The sequence below is a fragment of the Saccostrea echinata genome, unplaced genomic scaffold, assembly GCF_033153115.1.
Source record: "Saccostrea echinata isolate AGI-Se365-2 ecotype Australia unplaced genomic scaffold, CSIRO_AGI_Sech_v1 ptg000060l, whole genome shotgun sequence".
In the NCBI taxonomy this organism is placed as follows: domain Eukaryota; kingdom Metazoa; phylum Mollusca; class Bivalvia; order Ostreida; family Ostreidae; genus Saccostrea; species Saccostrea echinata.
Genome location: NW_026889809.1, coordinates 2,962,501 through 2,985,315, shown reverse-complemented (window position 1 = coordinate 2,985,315; position 22,815 = coordinate 2,962,501). Strand labels below are relative to the sequence as shown.

Genomic DNA, 22,815 nt, shown 5'->3' with positions numbered 1-22,815 from the left:
GAAGTTCTATTTTGATCATGTGATCTACAAAAGGGAGAGTATTCTAGTTGCAGAACATCCCACAACAAACGAGGTTAACGATGATTAAACAGAAGAAGGTTAATTAAAATGATTAATAAGGAAAATGAATGGTAATGTTCTCCAGAAAAGCACGAGTTTGGCTAAATGTAATTGCATTGATAATATATACTGGGACAATTTTCTTATTTTTCGACCACAAATGTTTGTTTACATATTCTTCCACAATCAGCTGACTGTGCAGTGACTTGATCTAAATTTACCCACTTGTTTGTTTTTGCCTAAAAATGCACGTGAAATAGAAATTTCCCAAATAAAGAAAATCCTATCTTTAATGCAATTATATTCTGGTTAATTTTTGTTATAGAAGAGTAGTATTCATCCATTGTCCCCATTGTTCATGTTATTAGCAGCGAATATTTAATGTAAATTGTGTTTCAGGATTTATAGCAAATTTTTATCAAGCTTTAAATTGTTGTCAAATGATTTCATTTGTTTCAAAGGTGATGATGGACATTCAGCTGAAAAACAATCTATCCTTACACGGCTTCTGGACGCTGTCAAACAGGTACAATATAGTAGCCTCTGATCTATCGTTACCTGCTGCAGGTGTCTGTAAATTGTCAAAGTCATCATGTTTCCTTATCATCGACATCACTGCTTGCTCCATCAGCAATATCAGAAATAGTATTTAATGATACCAAAACTGCCAATCACTTGTGTTTGGCAACAATAATTCTTTCATATTCCTTGAGCTACATGGCGATGTTAAAAGTATGGATATTGCCGGATTGGAGAAAACCATCTCTGATTCGAACATTGGAAATACATTTGAAATTTATGGCTTTTTCTCATGCAGTGTCAAGTTGAATTTAATTTGAACAAGGGGAATACTTTAGTTACATTATTTTGTGTTGATTTCAGTGTCAAGTTCGGTTTGGTGGCAGAACAGAATTAGCAGCTGATGCAGACAGCAGGTGATGAACCTAAATATCTGTGGCTAGAGTAGTCACGTCAATTAACTGATACTATTTATCTCTGGCTAGAGTAGTCACGTCAATTAACTGATACTATTTATCTCTGGCTAGAGTAGTCACGTCAATTTACTGATACTATTTATCTCAGGCTAGAGTAGTCACGTCAATTAACTGATACTATTTATCTCTGGCTAGAGTAGTCACGTCAATTAACTGATACTATTTATCTCTGGCTAGAGTAGTCACGTCAATTAACTGATACTATTTATCTCTGGCTAGAGTAGTCACGTCAATTAACTGATACTATTTATCTCTGGCTAGAGTAGTCACATCAATTAACTGATACTATTTATCTCTGGCTAGAGTAGTCACGTCAATTAACTGATACTATTTATCTCTGGCTAGAGTAGTCACGTCAATTAACTGATACTATTTATCTCTGGCTAGAGTAGTCACGTCAATTAACTGATACTATTTATCTCTGGCTAGAGTAGTCACGTCAATTAACTGATACTATTTATCTCTGGCTAGAGTAGTCACATCAATTAACTGATACTATTTATCTCTGGCTAGAGTAGTCACGTCAATTAACTGATACTATTTATCTCTGGCTAGAGTAGTCACGTCAATTAACTGATACTATTTATCTCTGGCTAGAGTAGTCACGTCAATTAACTGATACTATTTATCTCTGGCTAGAGTAGTCACGTCAATTAACTGATACTATTTAAGTCACATCAATTAACTGATACTATTTATCTCTGGCTAGAGTAGTCACATCAATTAACTAATACTTTGTTTTCTGCAATATGAAATTAATATACAAAGGAAATAAAACAATGTATTATAAAATTAGTGAAATTTTATATAGATGAGATTATCAGGATTCAAAAAAAAAATCCAAACAAATGTCTATTCATTATGCTAGTTAACACTAGATTATTGTCATTTTTACTTGTAACAGTGTATAATGAGTATTTTTAATCTGTGTTTTCTGTTTTTACCTCATATATTGACTGAACATTTGTTCATGTTTTAGAGTTTCCTGTCTGTGTGCTGCATGGGAAGTAGCTCTTCAGCATGGAATGAAACAGAACAAAGCCCTGACAGCCTTAAAGTAAGCTAGCCTTATTAGATAGTAATGAACAACCTGAAAGTAAGTCAGCCTTATTAAATAGTAATTAACAACCTTAAAGTAAGTCAGTGCTAAATCCTAGGTATAAATAACAGCCTTAAAGTAAGTCAGTGCTAAATCCTAGGTATAAATAACAGCCTTAAAGTAAGTCAGTGCTAAATCCTAGGTATAAATAACAGCCTTAAAGTAAGTCAACCCTACCTATAAATAACACTGTCAGCCTTAATGCCAACCTAGCAATAACTAACAGATTTAAAGTAAGTCATTAACAGCTTTGAAGTAAGTCAAACCTATCCAAAACAAGAAGAACTCATTACCCAACTCTGGCTGTCAAAAGAAAACAATGATAATTTTTAAAATATTTTATAGACATGAAAAATTTACTTCATACCCATATAAATACATGTACAGCAAAGCACATTTTAAAATTTAATATGAAAATAAGTATTTTTTGTCAAATTGAGAGAACTCTTTGTATTACAGGCAAGTAACAAACCTCACTAGGCTCAATAAAGTGACGGACATAATCACGGACATCACCAGCAAGGAGACAGAACCAGGTGAAACTCTCCCTGTCATTTCTGTCTTACCTGCGTAATAACACATAGGGATCACTTTGTCTGATGTCTGTCTGGGAAGAGCTTTACAAGAAAAGCCTATACCTCTCTTTATTCAATTCACGTTCAAGAAATGGTACATCACAGTAAAAAATGTATGCAATTATTAATTGTGTTGTGATGGATCTGAATATATGAGGGTTGTCCCAGAAAAACGCAAGCATTTGGAATAAGCATTGCTGGCAATGCTATTTTTGAAGGCCAAACAATTGTAGTGCACCAACCACCGATATTTAACACCCTTTAAATGCTATTTCTAAATGCATATGACATAAAAACCTTATAGTATTTTGTCAAAATGAAGAAAATATCATTTCCCAACATTGTGCAAAAAGTGAATAATTTTGGTCAGGTAGTTTTTGAGATATTTGAAAAGTTCGCTGTTTTCTTGGACAACCCTGTTAATAACAGTGTTCTGATCACGAGGTCTTTAATATCCTTATAATTGAGCAAAACACACAAAATATATTATTTCTGATGTGTTGTAAAGAGAAAATAAAAGATAATGTTTTAAAAGAAAAAATCCCTTTGGCAGAATTATAATATGCCTTTCATAATTTTTGATAATATTATGGTAGCACATGTTCCTTAAACATTGGTTTCTTTCAAAGAGATAAAGTGGACATGCTTTGATCTTCATGACAGAAAAAGTCAAATACAAAAAAAAATCTGAAAAAAGTAATGCTTGTTAGGTCAAGGAATTCATGATTATATTCTTTACACTACTGGACGAAAAAAGTGCTGAGAATCCCAAATTTTACTGATAATGTTTGATAATTACTGATACGGTGCTGTTCTTGCTGATAAATACTGATATTTACTGTTATTCTTACTGTCGTTGCTGATAATTTTAGTTGTTTCTGATAAATACTGATAATTACTGTCGTCTTTACTGTGGAGTCTGATAAATGCTGTTGATGTGCTGTCGATGCTGAGATTTACTGATAATTACTGTGGTCATTGTTTTTAATCTGGGAGGGGACTAAAATAGCCTAAGAAATGATTATTTGTTTTAAAGAAAGTATTTTATCAACAAATTCATTACAGTATTCTAACAAAAAAAATTATTTTAGAAAAAAAAGTCGCATTTTATTTGTTTTCATATTTCATGTATTAATTTTATTATAATCATTTTACATCATAATGTTATAAAATTAGATCACAAATGTTTGTGTTTTTCTTTACCTTTATATTTCTCCTTTCACAAAGTTTTCAAATCTGCGGAAAATAATAATTGTGTTTGCAGTGGTTTTTCTCCAAGTACTTTTTAGCTCACCTCAACGAAGTTGGGGGAGCTTATGTAATACCCTCGGCGTCGGTGTTGGCGTCGGCGTCCCAGGTTAAGGTTTTTGGAGCAGTTTTCTTTTCAAGTACTTCTATGGCCTATATTAGTCAGAGATGCATGGAGGATGCTTCTAGTGTGTTTCATTGTACCAGTCAAGGTTTCAGATGCTGCAATTTCAGCTAAAGAATGACCAGGTTAATGTTTTTGGAGCAGGTTAAAGTTTTTGGAGCAGGTCTCATTTCCAAGTAACTATACGCCCTAAATTGACCAAACTTGCATGGATGATACATCTAAGGATGCACACTACTGAACTTGCTTCGGATGCTGGATCTGACCTACATTTTCCGGATGAGTGACTAGGTTAAGGTTTTTGGAGTAGATCTCATTTCCAAGTAACTATAAGCCCTATATTGACCAAACTTGCATGGATGATACATTTAAGGATGCACACTACTTGACTTGCTTCGGATGCTGGATCTGACCTATATCTTCCGGATGAGTGACCAGGTTAAAGTTTTTGGAGCATATCTCATTTCCAAGTAACTAAAAGCCCTATATTGACCAAACTTGCATGGATGATACATTTAAGGATGCACACTACTGGACTTGCTTCGGATGCTGGATCTGACCTATATTTTCCGGATGAATGACCAGGTTAAAGTTTTTGGAGCAGATCCCATTTCCAAGTAACTAAAAGCCCTATATTGACCAAACTTGCATGGATGATACATTTAAGGATGCATACTACTGAACTTGCTTCAGATGCTGAATCTGACCTATATTTTCCGGATGAGTGACCAGGTTAAAGTTTTTGGAGCAGATGTCATTTCCAAGTAACTATAAACCCTATATTGACCAAACTTGCATGGATGATACATCTTAGGATTCACACAACTGGACTTGCTTCAGATGCTGGATCTGACCAATATTTTCCGGATGAGTGACCAGATTAAAGTTTTTGGAGCAGATCTCATTTCCAAGTAACTATAAGGCCTATCTGAACCAAACTTGCATGGATGATGCATCAAGGGACGAACAATCTCAAAACTTCGGATGCTGGATTTGACTTACATTTTCTGAATGAGTGACTAGTTTTAAGTTTTCAGATAAGTCCACTCCCAAGTAACTGCAAGCCCTATCAGACTAAAATTGCATAAATGTTGCATCTAGGGATGCACACTCCTAGATTATTAGTTTAGTGTGGGACTTTGCCTTACTTAAAGACAACATTCGTTGAGGTGAGCTCTGTAATCTCTGATTACCTATGTTTAAAACAAGTTTTTATTTTTAAAGCTTTTAGAGGGCATCTTTAATATAGTCAGTGGTTGTTATTGTCAATTTATTTTTTCGTGTGGAGAACTGAACATTTATGAGCTCTATAAGTTGAGACCCCCCCCCCTCCTCTATTTACATAAAACTCTCATTTTAAGAAGACACTTTAGCCAGTATTAAATATATCTCACAAAAAAATCTATTCTGATTTTATGTTGTGTACACTATGTCCTTTTATTGAAGAATGTGACAGGTTTAAATAATAAAAATAAAACATCTTTAATTTGTAGAATAATCTCTTTTATATACATATAGCCAGTGCGCTCTAGTTCTCTGATTATGTCCTCGATGCGAATTTGATATCATTGTGTAGTATCGACGCTTTCTATCTTTCGTTTTTTTTTTTATTTTAAATGTTAAGCCTTCAGTACACTATAAATCTTATGCAGTGTGATTTTCAGTCAATGAAATACACGTCTTTCTTTAATTCTTTGTTAATAGTACATAAATCTGCGTTAGGTCTATGGACATAAGTCAGTATCAGGGAGATCAATAAATAACTGCTTATACATGTTATACGCTGTCAGTCAGTTAAAAAAAACAAAAAAACAAAATAAAATAAAACAAAACTTGAAGTTACTTTCGTCCATTAATGCCGTCTAGCTAAATTGCTGTTCTGGAACACATATGTCAACCACGTGTAAAAGTTCTACTTTCGTTTTGAGAATCGGGTCAATTATTAGTACATTCTGTGTATCGTGCGACGTGAATTTTGTAAAATTAGAAATAGTGTTGTACAGAGATTATAATGTTTTTTTTATTCCATTTTCTCCTTGTCGGAGATCTTTGTATAAACGAACAGTACAGGCTGGGCGCTTACCGACTTGATTATGCTTTATTGTAGCACAAAAAGGAGGGGGGGGGGGGTGAAATACTGTTAACTTAAAACTGATACGCGCAAGGTTGATTCTTTAGTTTTATGTTTAATAAGTCATACATGTTATAATTACTTATTACATTTTTTTATATACATGAATAAATTATTTTAGAGAATCAATGAACGATACCAAATTCAGAACTATAACATTAATTTTATTCATGAGTGCGATAAACAACGTCATCTTACTGTCATTCAAAATTCATAAAAGATTTTTTTCACGGATTCTGAGCGATGTGGAGTTTAATTCCCTGTTTCTGAATTGTGAACAGTTAATGCTAATATAATTTCAATAATTGCTTTCACTAAACCATCTATTTTTTTTTTAAATTTATATGTACATTTTGCATAATGTTTTAATTGTAAAATGAAGTCAAATGTTCCGCATCAATTTCTCGTCTCCGTTTCACGGGCCCCAAACCATCGTTAACCGAGATTCAGAATTGAAAATACATGTAGCCCCCTCCCCGGGATTTTCTTTTAACATCTCAAGCGTGTCAAGTAATGTGCATAAAAATAACAAATAAAATTAAACACTGAGCAAAGATAGATTTATGTGAATTAAAATAATTATTGAATATTAAGTCTGTACAATGTATATGTATATAACTTCATTTCTTTTTTTTTTTATCTTAGTACTGCAATGTCCTATTTTGCTAAATAGTTTTTTTTTTTTCAATTTTCAATTTTATTCGTCAACAAATTGAATATTACAGGATAATTTTTTTCCGTGCGACCGTAAAGATTTTCCTGCTAAAAGAAGAAAGCACATGTACAGTGTAGGTAGTTTGTTTATTATGTACATCGGTGGCTGCAGACGAGGAACAATAGGTAATTAGTGCCCATTGTTACGCTGACCACTAAAATTTACATGGAATATACAAGTTGTACCCCGTTCTACCCCGGGGCGGAAGACTTGTACACAATACAGCCAAATCAGAGACTGATCTTCGATTTTTGATCAATGAAGATCAATTTATTCCAAGCAATTTTTGACCACACAAGATTGAAATCGATCAATTTGATCATATACATGTAGCCTACTTTACTAAGTAAACATATTATATTAGGTCTCATTTCTTATTTCACATTTCATAAAATTAAATTAATGAGATTTTAAAACTTATTGAATAAAAATGTTTCTTGTCATGAAATTTTAAGAGACCAACATCAAAATAACATAAACACATGTGTACCTTCGCTCTGACACTGGGGATTCTGACCATGCATTAATTTTTAATCAGCCCCCAATCTGCCGGTTGCACATGTATGTATCGTGTGCATGTAGATGTAGAAAAGATATTCTGGAAGAATCTAAAATGCCTATATTACGTTCAAATAAATGAATGAATGAATGAATAAATAAATAAATAAATAAATAAATAATCTGTGCCTCCAGATTGAACATATTCACCTCTGTTTTCATCTCTTTATAAAATTTAAAAATGCATAAAATTTCTAATTTTCGAGCAAATTTTCAAATATCTTGACAGAGACCAGAAAACCGAACATTTAAAAATGAAAAAAATAAATATCTTTGATAAAGAAAAAAAAAACAAAAATAGCTATATGAAAGGTCATCTTTAAAAAGAAAATGTCGTCCTCTCTTGACCAGTTGACGGAGTGAACCGTGCGAATCAAACTTTTCTAACCTGCTGGAAATATTTTTTATCCCGAATTTTTTCCACCCATTAAGAACTATTTCTTATTATTGAAAAAAAAAACCACCGACCTGCCTACCCAAATATATTGGAGTCGGGAGAGGGCGGCGATGAATCTTTTTAAAAGATAGCCTTATTTTCTTTTTATTTACAGTACATTATTAAAATTCCATTTATCTTGCTTACAAATAAATTATACTATTTCCATAGATTGGTAGAACACTTTTGCTTAATATACGCGGAAGGTTTCATTTATTTATTGTCAACATTTTCACAACCTTATTGTAGTAAATGAGATAAGGGTACAGAACATTTAAAGAAATATGAAAATGTCGTAATGATAACTTATAATTAAAAGAAAGAAATAATTGAAGGTTTTTACAGCCCTCAGTTCTTCTTTAGCCCTTCCCAGCTTAAGAACAAAGACCACAGTAATTATCAGTAAATCTCAGCATCGACAGCACATCAACAGTAATTATCAGTATTTATCAGAAACAACTAAAATTATCAGCAACAACAGTAAGAATAACAGTAAATATCAGTATTTATCAGCAAGAACAGCACCGTATCAGTAATTATCAAACATTATCAGTAAAATTTGGGATTCTCAGCACTTTTTTCGTCCAGTAGTGTTATCTTTTATTTGAATCAAACTTGCCACAGTCTATGCTTTTGACCCAAGGATGTGATTTCAACTCAAGCCAGACTTCCAATCTTGTGTGACATTGTGTAACTGAACATATCTTATACATTTCTAGGAATCCTACATGCTTTAAATTTACTTCATACCAATTATATTTTGAGTCTTTATTCTCAAGGACTTAATCTTTGCTCAAAATAGCATCTTTGCTAAGGTCAGTCCATTCCTGATGTTCAATATGCCAGGTGACATTGCCCTTAAATATTGAAGACATTCAATAAATTGTTTCTTACAAAGTCAGATGTCTGCCTAAATATTCAGTTATTCCTGCAGAATTAAGAAGCATCCTAAGTTTTACCCATTGACTTGTAATTTGTACAGTGTTCTGGCAGTATGTTAAAGAGAGCCTAACAAAACATGAGCAAGACCGATTTTATTCCCTGAAGAACATCAGCACAGACACAGGACGGGGTCGAGCGTGGCTCAGATCGACACTCAATGAACACTCACTGGAGCGGAACATGCACATGATCCTGGAGAGTGAGGAACTCCTTAGGTGATTATAATTAGACAGAAATTAGTTCTGCTTCATAAGTCATACTTGTTACTGTCTTTTATATACAAGATGGTCAAGAATATGAGTTTGTTTGGGTTTTTTTGAGATGAGCTTGATGTCTGTTACACCTTGACTTTTGTCTTATGTAGTTAAAATTTATGTAACGTTTTTGTTCTGAACAGGCAGTATTATGAATCTTGGGCATTCATGCGTGACCAGGAGAGAAGCAGTATGATGCCTATGATGGCTGCTGGTGAGAGTCTTAGATAACTTGTACATAGAAATAGTCGTGTAATAATTACGGTTGAAGAAATTTTTCTTCTTTATGAAAATTTAAGCCCTGTCATATAACAGGTTATTTGTGCAATTTGAATATTTTGTAATTTTAATTTGTCTAGTGTAACACTACAATGTGTGCATTTTAATATTTGACATATTAGGTTCACTAAATTTGGGACATTTTCCTAAATGATATGTGGTGTTGTAGGTTTAGGATCGATTTTGTTTGCCATTAATATCGACAACCCAGACCTGAATGCTGTCAAGAGGGTAGCCTCGAGCAATATCAACATTCCAGTGACCTCAAAACCTGTCCTGGACAAGATTGCTAACGAGCCCCGCCCAGTGATAGCTGGTGAGGAGGGCAGTGCACCACCCCAAGGTAAAATTTCCTTTAATGGTGCACCACCTTTAGGCTATTGTAAAATTTCCTAAAGCAGTGCACCATCCTTAGATAAAATGTCCTCATGCAGTGCATCAGCTAGAGTAAACATAACAGTGCATCAGGCTTAACTAGACCTTGTTGTAAAGAAATAATTATGTAGATTAAAAACAAATGAAATAAAGGGAAAACCACTAGGTAACCTCTTTTCTGGTAATATTTCACATTTTTCCTCACTCTATGAAATTTACTTTTAAATATGCAGATACAAAGTTCAATACATGCAAAATACAAATTAGATACAATTTTTTCATAGATTGCATCATTGCATAGTGTTATTATCAGAATTTTTGCTATTTTTTTTTTTACATCTTATCATTTACAGGAAAACATACAGAGGTCAGAAAGAAAGAAAAGAAGAAAAGGAAGAAGAATGCTCACATTGTCAGTTTTGACGAGGATGATTCTGGAACATTCAGTGCTGATCCTGACCAATCAGAACACAGTTCAAAGTACACAATAGGGTCATCTGACCTGACCCCTAGGTCATTAGAAGGGGAGACAATTGATGAAAGCAGTGAATTGGATTCACAGATTCCCTCACTGTCAATACATGACAATAGTTCTAGTGACTTACGGACACATTTATCTGTGGAAATGTCGTATCAGCGAGAGGCCAGTATTAACTCGGAGACTTCTTATGACAGACCACCGAGTGTTCAGTCCCTCAGCTCTGCCGACTTCGAAATTAGGTAAGATCCAATTTTGGTTTCCATGGTATCTCATGATAGCTGTGGCTGCTTGAGATGGAATATGTTTTGTCGACCATATCTTGTAATAAATTTGCCAATGAGATAGTGTATTAAAGGATGTTTTCTATGTACATACAATTAAAAGCTTGGAATGGCGTTTGTCTTATTGGTTGATTACAAAGGCTTTTGTATTATAATCCAACTGTTAACTATTCTTTGATAGTGATTCTATTCAGGGATTGGTTCCATTATCTAAGGAGGGTCAGCCAATCACATCCAGGGATGTAAGGGGTGTGCCACGGATCTCTGATTCCCTGAGTACCTCAGGTATGTTAACCTCTCTTCCTTTATTATATCTCCAGAACAATTATCCAATTTTATAGTTTAAGTACTTCTGTTAAAATTGGTAAATAACAATAGACTTCATTTAGGAAATGTTTTAGATTTTAAATTTTGTTTCTTTTTTTTTTGTTTTGCTAAGTTGATTCCACAGGAAGTTTGCCAAAATTCAGTGGATATGATATAGAGTCTGCAGCATTAGCTCTAGATATGGCACAAAAGGGAACTAACTCTAGGTAATTTTTTCATGAATGTGTATTAAGCCATGTACATTAATGTACATTAACATTATTAATAAAAAAAGTTCAAAGTTTTAGCTTTGAATTTCAAAAGCTTTCAGAATTATCTTACAATGCTGAACACTTATTAAAAGTGAAAAAAAAATCTTTAAAATTAAACCTTCATAAATCTTGTTGTGTAATATTAGATTCACTTTCCTCAAATTTGTGTTTATTAATAAGACTATTATAGTTATGTCTGGGGATCAATTTTAGCTTCAGTAGAACAGCAGGGGATGGTGTCAATGTTGAGGAGGTGATACAAAGGGAAACCATGTCGACTGGTAAATGAAATATCCATTGATAAAAGGCAGTTTCAAAAATACATAACAAAAAAATCATTGAGTTGATTGATATTTCAAGCATGGCACTGGTGTACATGGGAAATGTAAGTGGAGAGAATTTTATGTTTTACAGAAGAGTTAAAAAAAGCTGTGGTAGCCATGATGGTTCGTAAGGATGAGGTGGAGGAACAGAACAAGTGAGTAAAAATAACTACATATCAGTAAAGGGATGTACAGATGTCTGGTGATGTACAGATGTCTGATGTACAGATGTCTGGTGATGTACAGATGATGTACAGATGTCTGATGATGTACAGATGATGTACAGATGTCTGATGATGTACAGATGTCTGATGTACAGATGTCTGATGATGTACAGATGTCTGATGTACAGATGTCTGATGATGTACAGATGTCTGATGATGTACAGTTGTCTGATGATGAACAGATGTCTGATGTACAGATGTCTGATGATGTACAGATGATGTACAGATGTCTGATGATGTACAGATGTCTGATGATGTACAGATGATGTACAGATGTCTGATGATGTACAGATGTCTGATGTACAGATGTCTGATGATGTACAGATGTCTGATGTACAGATGTCTGGTGATGTACAGATGTCTGATGATGTACAGATGTCTGATGATGTACAGATGTCTGATGTACAGATGTCTGATGATGTACAGATGTCTGATGATTTATGTATGTCTGATGTACAGATGTCTGATGATGTACAGTTGTCTGATGATGTACAGATGTGTGATGTACAGATGTCTGATGATGTACAGATGTCTGATGATGTACAGGTGTCTGGTGATGTACAGATGTCTGATGATGTACAGATGTCTGGTGATGTACAGATGTCTGGTGATATACAGATGTCTGGTGATGTACATATGTCTGATGATGTACAGATGTCTGATGATGTACAGATATCTGATGATGTACAGATTTCTGGTGTACAGATGTCTGGTGTACAGATGTCTGGTGATGTACAGATGTCTGGTGTACAGATGTGTGATGATGAACAGATGTCTGATGACGTACAGATGTCTGGTGTACTGATGTGTGATGATGTAAAGATGTCTGATGATGTACAGATGTCTGGTGATATACAAATGTCTAATGATGTACAAATCAGACAAAGTCTGGTGATGTATATATGTCTGATAATGTACAGGTTAGACAATGTCTGGTGATGTACAGATCAGTAACTGGTGATGTACAGATCAGACAGTGTCTGGTGATGTACAGATCAGTGTCTGGTGATGTACAGATCAGATATTGTCTGGTGATGTATAGATCAGACATTGTCTGGTGATATGCAGATAGACTGTGTCTGGTGATGTACAGATCAGCATCTGGTGATGTACAGATCAGACAGTGTCTGGTGATGTACAGATCAGACAGTGTCTGGTGATGTACAGGTCAGACAGTGTCTGGTGATGTACTGGTCAGACAGTGTCTGGTGATGTACAGATCAGACAGTGTCTGGTGATGTACAGGTCAGACAGTGTTTGGTGATGTACAGGTCAGACAGTGTCTGGTGATGTACAGACCAGACTGTGTCTTTTGATGTACAGATCAGACAGTGTCTGGTGATGTACAGATCTGATGGTGTCTGGTGATGTACAGATCAGATGGTGTCTTCTGATGTACAGATCTGATGGTGTCTTGGGATGTTAAGCTATCAATAAGATTTCAGTATGTTGATGAAGCAGCTGTTTTAGTACTCTCAGAGATGGCATTGTTTTGTAGGAGTATCCAGGCGATGCTACAACAGGAGATGGAGACATCCTCCATGTTGAGGGCAGAAATTGAGGAGATGAAGCAGATGGCTGCTGTTAAACAGGAGAAAGAGCAGGCTAAATACCAGACTCTCCAAAAGTAAGGCTAAATACCAGACCCTCCAAAAGCAAGGCTAAATACCAGACCCTCCTAAAGTAAGGCTAAATACCAGACCCTCCAAAAGTAAGGCTAAATATCAGACCCTGCAAAAGTAAGGGTAAATACCAGACCCTCCTAAAGTAAGGCTAAATACCAGACCCTCCAAAAGTAAGGCTAAATACCAGACCCTCCAAAAGTAAGGCTAAATACCAGACCTTCCAAAAGTAAGGCTAAATACCAGACCCTCCAAAAGTAAGGCTAAATACCAGATCCTCCAAAAGTAAGGCTAAATACCAGACCCTCCAAAAGCAAGGCTAAATACCAGACCCTCCAAAAGTAAGGCTAAATACCAGACCCTCCAAAAGTAAGGCTAAATACCAGACCCTACAAAAGTAAGGCTAAATACCAGATCCTCTTAAAGTAAGGCTAAATACCAGACCCTCCAAATGTAAGGCTAAATACCAGACTCTCCTATAGTAAGGCTAAATACCAGACCCTCCAAAAGTAAGGCTAAATACCAGACCCTGCAAAAGTAAGGCTAAATACCAGACCCTCCTAAGGTAAGGCTAAATACCAGACCCTCCAAAAGTAAGGCTAAATACCAGACCCTACAAAAGTAAGGCTAAATACCAGACCCTCCAAAAGTAAGGCTAAATATCAGACCCTCCAAAAGTAAGGCTAAATACCAGACCCTCCAAAAGCAAGGCTAAATACCAGACCCTCCAAAAGTAAGGCTAAATACCAGACCCTCCAAAAGTAAGGCTAAATACCAGACTCTCCTAAAGTAAGGCTATATACCAGACCCTCCAAAAGCAAGGCTAAATACCAGACCCTCCAAAAGTAAGGCTAAATACCAGACCCTCCTAAAGCAAGGCTAAATACCAGACCCTCCAAAAGGAAGGCTAAATACCAGACCCTCCAAAAGTAAGGCTAAATACCAGACCCTCCAAAAGTAAGGCTAAATACCAGACCCTCCTAAAGTAAGGCTAAATACCAGACCCTCCAAAAGTAAGGCTAAATACCAGACCCTCCTAAAGTAAGGCTAAATACCAGACCTTCCAAAAGTAAGGCTAAATACCAGACCCTCCAAAAGTAAGGCTAAATACCAGACCCTCCAAAAGTAAGGCTAAATACCAGACCCTCCAAAAGTAAGGCTAAATACCAGACCCTCCAAAAGTAAGGCTAAATACCAGACCCTGCAAAAGTAAGGCTAAATACCAGACCCTCCAAAAGTAAGGCTAAATACCAGACCTTCCAAAAGTAAGGCTAAATACCAGACCCTCCAAAAGTAAGGCTAAATACCAGACCCTCCAAAAGTAAGGCTAAATACCAGACCCTCCAAAAGTAAGGCTAAATACCAGACCTTCCAAAAGTAAGGCTAAATACCAGACCCTCCAAAAGCAAGGCTAAATACCAGACCCTACAAAAGTAAGGCTAAATACCAGACCCTCCAAAAGTAAGGCTAAATACCAGACCCTCCAAAAGTAAGAATGCAGTATAAGTCTCAATAAGCAGGGACTGTTAAAGTCGCACTGTAAATGTTAGTGTAAACTAAATAACAAACCCTCCAAAACTAAGAAAAGTGTGGAGATAGCAGGGAGTTGCTAAAAATCACATTCTGTTAAAATTTCAAAAACATGTACTACAAATCCTGAAAGTAGGGATATCTTTAAGTAGGGTTGTGCAGTGCCGGTGCATCGCAGTCCATATTGTTTGATTTGATGCACGGATCCAGAATTTGGTTTGGTTTGGTTCAAAATTTACTAGGGATGTCAATGAATAGTCGACTATTCGACTATCAGTCGAATGGACCGATGATCGAATAACGAAACGACATTCAAATAAATAAATTATGTAAAAGAGTGGAATTCTTATCCTAAAATTGAGAAACCGTCTTTCCACAGACACAGTCAATGAGATAATTTTCCTCATTAAAAACTGCTGACTGTTCATGTAGAAAGTACAGTAATTAGAAATGCTTCACTTCTGCGAGAATTATTTGTCAATTAATGTGTTGTTTTTGTAATAAAATTATGTCGCTATACTGCACTTTCTTTGTAAAATTATTAATTGGACTTGATCTCATACCATGTACCCATTAGGCTATATAGCAGTGACATGTTTGGACACTACGATAATTATTATAAAATTAATATTCTTGTACATATTCAAATATTTAACATTATCACAGACAGTGTGTTCCCCCCCCCCCCCCCCCCCCCTCTCAATTTAATAAGCTTTAAAAAAATATATCTGTACTTTCATTTTTTATGCTTCCTAAAAATCCGACTTTACAGACCGATTTATGAACATGATTGACGGGGAAATCATACATTTTGGAGAATACAGCGGTCTATATTTAGTAAATATAAAGTAAACACCCTATCCACATTTTAGGTCCATGTGAACATCTGTGTGTAACATTTGATGTTACTTTTTAATACATGTAAATTTAAGAAAATGGGATTTGGGGTTAAATAAGTCATGTACCAGTGTAGTTTGAAATTAAATTTTAGTTTCTGAATAAGTTTTGAATATATTCTACTATCGTTTGAATAAGACAATCGAATATTCGACTAAAGAAAATAGATATTTTGACATCCCTAAAATTTACATTACACGTATAAACAAAAATGGCAGCCAATAATAGGAGATCGGAAGTATTTATTTTCATGACTTTAATACTTTTATACTGATTGTACCAATTTGAAGTCAGTGATTTAGTTTTTTTTTTATTCCACAAACACCTTTTCCTTTTACAATATTTTATTTTTTGGTTGAATTTTATATTTGTTATCCTTATTAAGTAAATGAGTTTATAAAGCAAAGATTATTATTTTTATTGAAAAAAACGAACCATATCGTTTTGAACTGAAACTGAACCGAGTCGATTGAACCCTGAATTGTCCCAGTCCTATCTTTAAGTAGCACATACTGAAGAAGTGCAGATGTCATTAGATACACTACAGTACAAAAATAAGTTCCCAAAGAATGCACATTACACTAGCTTGCATTCTGTGATATGAAGAATAAGAAAGACACTGCATACTAATGATTCTTTTATCAGGGAAAATGAGCTTTTGAAACACCAGCTCAGAAGATATGTCAATGCTGTTCAGATGTTGAGGGCAGAAGGGTCACAAGTTGATGGTAAGGAGTCCTTGGCTATACTTTACAGTATTATCTGAATGTACAACTTACTGATTCACATATATCTTATGGTTAAAACCGTTAAGTATACATACAGTCAAACCTCATTATCTCAAACTCAAATGGGACCTAGAAAAAAGGTGGAGATAGCTTAAGGTTTGAAATTTCAAGAGTAAAATGCATCAAGAAAAAGTGTTTGGGACTTTCAAATGACCCATTATACCAAATATCCATTATATTTGAGATATAGATGTTCCAGATATCAAAGTTCAACTGTATTTGATTTTTTAAAAATCATCAGTCAGTTTTTATTATCGTTATACAGATAGTTTAGGAATTCACCTTGAGGAGCCCCAGCCCTCCATCCCCCCCGCCAAGTCTACAGTGGACTACAGTCATGAGGCATCCGAGTATGAAAAGAAACTTATCCAGGTCAGTCACTTATCCATCCATTAAAAAACAAGAAACTAAAAAAACCCACTAGATTTCAGTTTTTAAATGATTACTTACTGCAGTTCATGTTCAGTTCAAGTTAGTCATTAAACTTGATTTCTATTGATTTATCTTATACTTTTATAACAGGTCTTAAAGCTCTGTTATAGTAAGATTAATCACTGTATGTTAAATTTAATGTGACAGGTGGCAGAGATGCATGGGGAACTGATGGAGTTTAATGAGATGCTTCACAGACAGCTTAATGCTAAAGAGGGTTTCATCAGAAGACTGCAGGGGGAACTGGTAGACCTCAGGGGCCCAGTAAGTAAATTCTTCTTCTTCCTAGAGGATTGGTAAGTAATTTCTCTATAAAGTGTAGGGGGGGGGGGGAGTCCTTAGAAGACCAGTAAGTAAATTCTCTATAAGGTTAGGGGGCTGGTAGACCTTAGAGGACTGGACGTTAATTCTCTATAACGTGTAGGGGGCTGGTAGACCTTAGAGGACTAGACGTTAATTCTCTATGAAGTGTAGGGGGGCTTGTAGACCTTAGAGGACTTGAAGTAAATTCTCTATAATGTGTAGGGGCTTGTAGACCTTAGAGGACTGGACGTTAATTCTCTATGAAGTGTAGGGGCTTGTACACCTTAGAGGACTGGACGTTAATTCTCTATAAAGTGTAGGGGGGCTGGTAGACCTTAGAGGACTTGACGTTAATTCTCTATGAAGTGTAGGGGGGCTGGTAGACCTTAGAGGACTTGAAGTAAATTCTCTATAAAGTATGGGGGGCTTGTAGACCTTAGAGGACTGGACGTTAATTCTCTATAAGGTGTAGGGGGCTGGTAGACCTTAGAGGACTAGATGTTAATTCTCTATGAAGTGTAGGGGGGCTTGTAGACCTTAGAGGACTTGAAGTAAATTATCTATAAGGTGTAGGGGGCTTGTAGACCTTAGAGGACTTGACATTAATTCTCTATGAAGTGTAGGGGGGCTGGTAGACCTTAGAGGACTGGACGTTAATTCTCTATAAGGTGTAGGGGGCTGGTTGACCTTAGAGGACTAGACGTTAATTCTCTATGATGTGTAGGGGGCGTAGACCTTAGAGGACTTGACATTAATTCTCTATGAAGTGTAGGGGGGCTGGTAGACCTTAGAGGACTGGACGTTAATTCTCTATGAAGTGTAGGGGGGCTTGTAGACCTTAGAGGACTTGAAGTAAATTCTCTATAAAGTGTAGAGGCTTGTAGACCTTAGAGGACTTGTAAGTAAATTCTCTATTCATTGTGTGTGTGTTGGGTCATAATTTGTAATTATTTGTGTTTAGCAGGAGGATAACTGATTAGTAGAGATAATTTATGTTGCTTTTTTATGACTTACATATTTTGAAGTGTAATCTTAAAGCAGAATAAATACTTAAGTACTAATCTCCATCAAAATACTTTGTTCTATTTTAAGCTCCCACAGGATTTACTCTCCGCTGGGGAGGAAACCAATGCTGACCTGGATCAGCAAGCCTCAGTTCGGATCAGGTCACTTGTTAACATCTGGATTCCTGCTGCCTTCCTCCAGGGAGCAGCATCAGATGCCCATCATGTATATCAGGTACATAAAACAATATCCATCATGTGTATCATCAGGTACATTAACCAATGCTCCTTCAGGTATGTCAGGTAAAGTAAACAATACTCCAGCATGTGTATCACATAAATCAACCAATTCTTCATTATGCATGTAGATGTGTTTAATGAAAAGTTTATATGTGGAGTATTAGTAATGCACCCACCCGTGTGCTAATTCCTTAAAGACTGATCTGTAATTTTTCATATTTCAGATATATGTTAGAATTAAAGATGAAGAATGGAATGTTTATAAAAGATTCAGCCAATTTCATCAATTTCACAATCAAATAAAAAAGATTTATCCAAAGACTGGAAAATTTGAATTTCCTCCTAAAAAGACCATAGGAAAAAAGGTAAATTTTTCTAAAACAAGGATTCTTCTAATACTAGATGTAGGTAACTAATTTTTTTCTAACAGTGCTGTCTACAAAAAATTTTTTTTCAGGTTGCCAAGGTTGTAGAAAACTGTTGAAAAGTGTTTCAAACATATTTATGTCTTGTCATTAATTTAGTTTTTGATTTTTTTACAGAAAAGGATTCTTCTAATACTAGATGTGGGTAACTAAATATTTTCTTACAGTGCTGTCTACAATTTTTTTTCAGGATGCCAAGGTTGTAGAAAATCGTCGAAAAGTGTTTCAAACATATTTACGTCTTGTCATTAATTTAGTTTTTGACAATGATAAGACCAAAGCTACCAGCGTAAACAAGGAGGTCTTCATACAAAAGCTGCCATTTTTTAGGTAAGAAGCATTTAATCACCTTGCTGCAGATTTATCAAATTTTAGAACTAATGTTCTGTAATCATGCTGTTTTTTGTTCCCCTGTAATCGAAGATTCAAAGGGCACATAGTTTTTGGTCTGTTTGTCTATCTATCTGTTAAACTGTTTGTCTGCAAAATTGTTAACCTTGCCCTTTACTTTTGCATGATTGTTGCTAGGGCTTTCATATTTCACATGTATATTTCTTGTGACAAGACCTTTCTTTTAGTACTAACATATTTGACCTCTTGACCTTGGAGTTTGACATACTTTTGCAAATTTTACCAAACTTTAACCTTGGTCATAAATTTGGAACATTCAGTGTGAGGGCTTTTATATTTCACATGTGTATTCCATGTAAAAAGCCTTTTTTTTGGGAACCAGCATTTTTGAACTTGGATTTAGACTACTTTTGAAAAACTTAAACCTTGGCCATAACTTTTGAATGGTTGTTGCTAGGGCTTTCTTATATCACACATGTATTTCTTGTGACAAGAACTTCCTGGGGGTACCAACATTTTTGACCTCTTGACCTTGACCTTTGAGTTTGACCTACATTGGGGGGAAACTTTAACCTTGCCTTTAACTTTTGAACAGTTGGTGCTAGGGCTTTCATATTTCACTTATGTATTCCTTGTGACAAGACCTTTCCTTGGTACCAGTATTTTTGACTTCATTATCTTGATCTTGGAGTATGACCTATTTTTGAAAAATTTTAATCTTGTCCATATTTTCTAAATGGTTGGTGCTAGGGTTTTCATTTCCTTGTGTCAAGACCTTTCTTTGGTTACCAACATTTTGAACTCTTGACCTTGGAGTTTGAACTACATCTGAAAAACTTAAAACTTGACCTTGAGCTGCCATAGGAGACATCAGTGTTTCACAAACACATCTTGGGGTTTTTTTTTGGGGGGGGGGGGGGGGTAGCTCACCTGAACTGAAAATTGAAGTGAGCTTTTCTGATCACTTACTGTCAAGCTTCCAACTCTGTCCATCCATCCATCCGTCTGTAAACTTTTCATATTTTAACTTCTTCTCAAGAACCACTGGGTCAATTTTAACCAAAGTTGGCACAAAGCATCTTTGGGTGAAGGGGATTCTAAATTGTTTAAATGAAAAGCAAAGCTGTCTTCCAGGGCAACATAATCAAGAAAGGGCAACAATGGGATGGGTCATTAAAAAATCTTTTCAAGAATGACTGGGCTAAACAATTTAAAACTTAAGTGTAAGCTTCCTGAGGTAGTGTAGATTCTAAATTGTTTTCAAATCATGGCCAGGGGTAGGGGAGGGCCACAATAGAGGATCAAATTTTGCATTGAAATATAAAGTAAAATCTTTAAATCTTACCACTGGGCAATCTGTAAAAATTTGTTTGGTTGCCCTCTCCTGACCAACTGGCTAAAATGGCCCGACTCAGAACTTTTTTTAACCTCCAGGAAACAATTATTTTTTTATGCATTCAACAAAACAGATTTTATGAAAATTCAGCATTGATGTTAGAATTTTCTGGGAAAATTTTTTTCCCACCTACCTACCGTCCTAATTTGGAATTAAAGTTTAACATTGAAATATATAGGATAAATCTTTAAAAATCATCTTCACTTTAACCACTGAACCAGAAACAATGGAACTTGGGTAAAAAATATTGTGAGGTTGTGTAGATTCTACAATGCCACAATAGGAGATCTATATAAGATAAATCTTAAAAAATCATCTTCACTTTAACCACTGAACCAGAAACAATGGAACTTATGTAAAAAATATTGTGAGGTTGTGTAGATTCTACTAAAATAGCTAAAATGGCCCGACTCAGATTTTTTTTTTTAACCTCCAGGAAACAATTATTTTTTATGCATTCAACAAAACAGATTTTATGAAAATTCAGCATTGATGTTAGAATTTTCTGGGAAAATTTTTTTCCCACCTACCTACCGTCCTAATTTGGAATTAAAGTTTAACATTGAAATATATAGGATAAATCTTTAAAAATCATCTTCACTTTAACCACTGAACCAGAAACAATGGAACTTAGGTAAAAAATATTGTGAGGTTGTGTAGATTCTACAATGCCACAATAGGAGATCTAATGTTCACTTACGAGTCCAAAGGAAAAATCTTGTTCTCATGAACCACTGGACCAGAAAAGATGAAACTTGCATGTTTGTGAAAGCATCATGAGGTAGGGTGGATTCTAAATTCTTCAAATCATGGCCCATGTAGTAGGGTATGGCCACAGTAGTGGATCAAAGTTTTATATTGAAATATATATGGGAAAAAAATCTGTAAAAAATCTTCTGCTTTTGAACCACTGGACCAGAAAAGATGAAACTTATGTGGAAGCTTTGTGACATAATGTAGATTCTAAACTGTTTCAATATTAGTCCTCAGTGGTAGGGTGGGACCACAATAAGGTGTCAAGGTTTTACATTGGAATAAATAGGAAAAAGTTTTTATAAATCTGAAAAGTTGAAACTTAAGTATAGCTATCTAATAATTATATTATTATAATGTAAATTGTTCAAATCATGGCCCGGGGGATTTGGTGGAGCCACAAAAGGGGAAATTTTACATAGGACTAAATATATATAAGAAAACAATTTTAAAATTTTCTCATCTGGATAAAATTTTACATATAATGCATGTGTAAAGCAAAAGAATTTTCCATTATTGCAAGACTGTGTTGTTATGTGGAATCAGAGACCCTTTAGAACTAGGATGGGACCATAACATGGGGTTTTTCATGGTAATATATAAATCTCTTAAAAAATTTTTGGAGAACAGCGAGGCTAAAGTTACTCGGGTGAGCATTGTGGCCCATGGGTCTCTTGTTTACCTAAAACCTTGTTTTACAAAAGTTTGGTACATGTATATATACACTTATGCCTGCTAATGGACTTTCTTTTTTTCCTCAGTGATAGGGCTGCAGAAAAAAATGATGGCAAAAAAGTAAAGAAAAATAGTTCCTCTTCTTCACTGTCCACCAGTCCTGGGAACCAGTCAAGCTTTCCTCAGCCTCAGTATGAGGGGCTATAATCACGTCCTGGGAACCAGTCAAGCTTGCCTCAGTATGAAGGGCTATAATCACATGACCTTGCCTACGTAGGCTACCAATCAACTTAAATGTTGTAGGCCTTAATACATACATGAAGAACTTGGACATCATATCATCAACACTGCTCTCAGAGCATGTTATTTATAGTAACTTATTTTACAATTTTACACATTGCTGTTTCAGCACAAGGTTGATATACAAGAACGAAATATTTTTTATAAAATTACCCAGAAATGGGAAGTGTAATGAAAGAACGATTATAAAGACACAATCGTGCTTTAGATTGTTTTTAAACTAAATTCTTATTTTGATGTGAAAAATTGACATTTAATTTTACGATTCGTGGTTTGTTTTACTGATTACAAATCATTCTACCAGGACAGCTTTAAGCTACATATAAGTAGCATTCTATCTTTTATTTATAAATGGCAATTGTTGATGTTTGTCCTTTTTAAATTGAGATATAATTCCTTTCAGATTCTTTGGAAGTCTTTC

The 22,815-nt window shown here is 35.2% G+C and overlaps 1 protein-coding gene across 1 annotated transcript in view; it reads left to right on the top strand.

The window, feature by feature from the left end:
• Window positions 1-11: 11 nt before the first annotated feature.
• The window catches only part of LOC133175044 (sorting nexin-29-like), a 23,434-nt gene continuing 630 nt past the window's right edge, over window positions 12-22,815 (top strand). Inside the window, exons 1-21 of the mRNA XM_061310141.1 lie at window positions 12-131; window positions 522-586; window positions 943-995; window positions 2,035-2,112; window positions 2,614-2,690; window positions 8,924-9,098; window positions 9,281-9,351; window positions 9,586-9,759; window positions 10,145-10,511; window positions 10,735-10,838; window positions 10,993-11,086; window positions 11,345-11,412; window positions 11,546-11,609; window positions 13,177-13,305; window positions 16,373-16,455; window positions 16,781-16,887; window positions 17,095-17,211; window positions 18,343-18,489; window positions 18,719-18,859; window positions 19,110-19,249; window positions 22,181-22,815. The exon at window positions 22,181-22,815 is cut by the window's right edge and continues 630 nt beyond it. Of these exons, the coding sequence (XP_061166125.1) occupies window positions 125-131; window positions 522-586; window positions 943-995; window positions 2,035-2,112; window positions 2,614-2,690; window positions 8,924-9,098; window positions 9,281-9,351; window positions 9,586-9,759; window positions 10,145-10,511; window positions 10,735-10,838; window positions 10,993-11,086; window positions 11,345-11,412; window positions 11,546-11,609; window positions 13,177-13,305; window positions 16,373-16,455; window positions 16,781-16,887; window positions 17,095-17,211; window positions 18,343-18,489; window positions 18,719-18,859; window positions 19,110-19,249; window positions 22,181-22,301 (2,382 nt within the window). The 5' untranslated portion in view covers window positions 12-124 and the 3' untranslated portion in view covers window positions 22,302-22,815. The remainder of the gene's footprint in view (window positions 132-521; window positions 587-942; window positions 996-2,034; window positions 2,113-2,613; window positions 2,691-8,923; window positions 9,099-9,280; window positions 9,352-9,585; window positions 9,760-10,144; window positions 10,512-10,734; window positions 10,839-10,992; window positions 11,087-11,344; window positions 11,413-11,545; window positions 11,610-13,176; window positions 13,306-16,372; window positions 16,456-16,780; window positions 16,888-17,094; window positions 17,212-18,342; window positions 18,490-18,718; window positions 18,860-19,109; window positions 19,250-22,180) is intronic.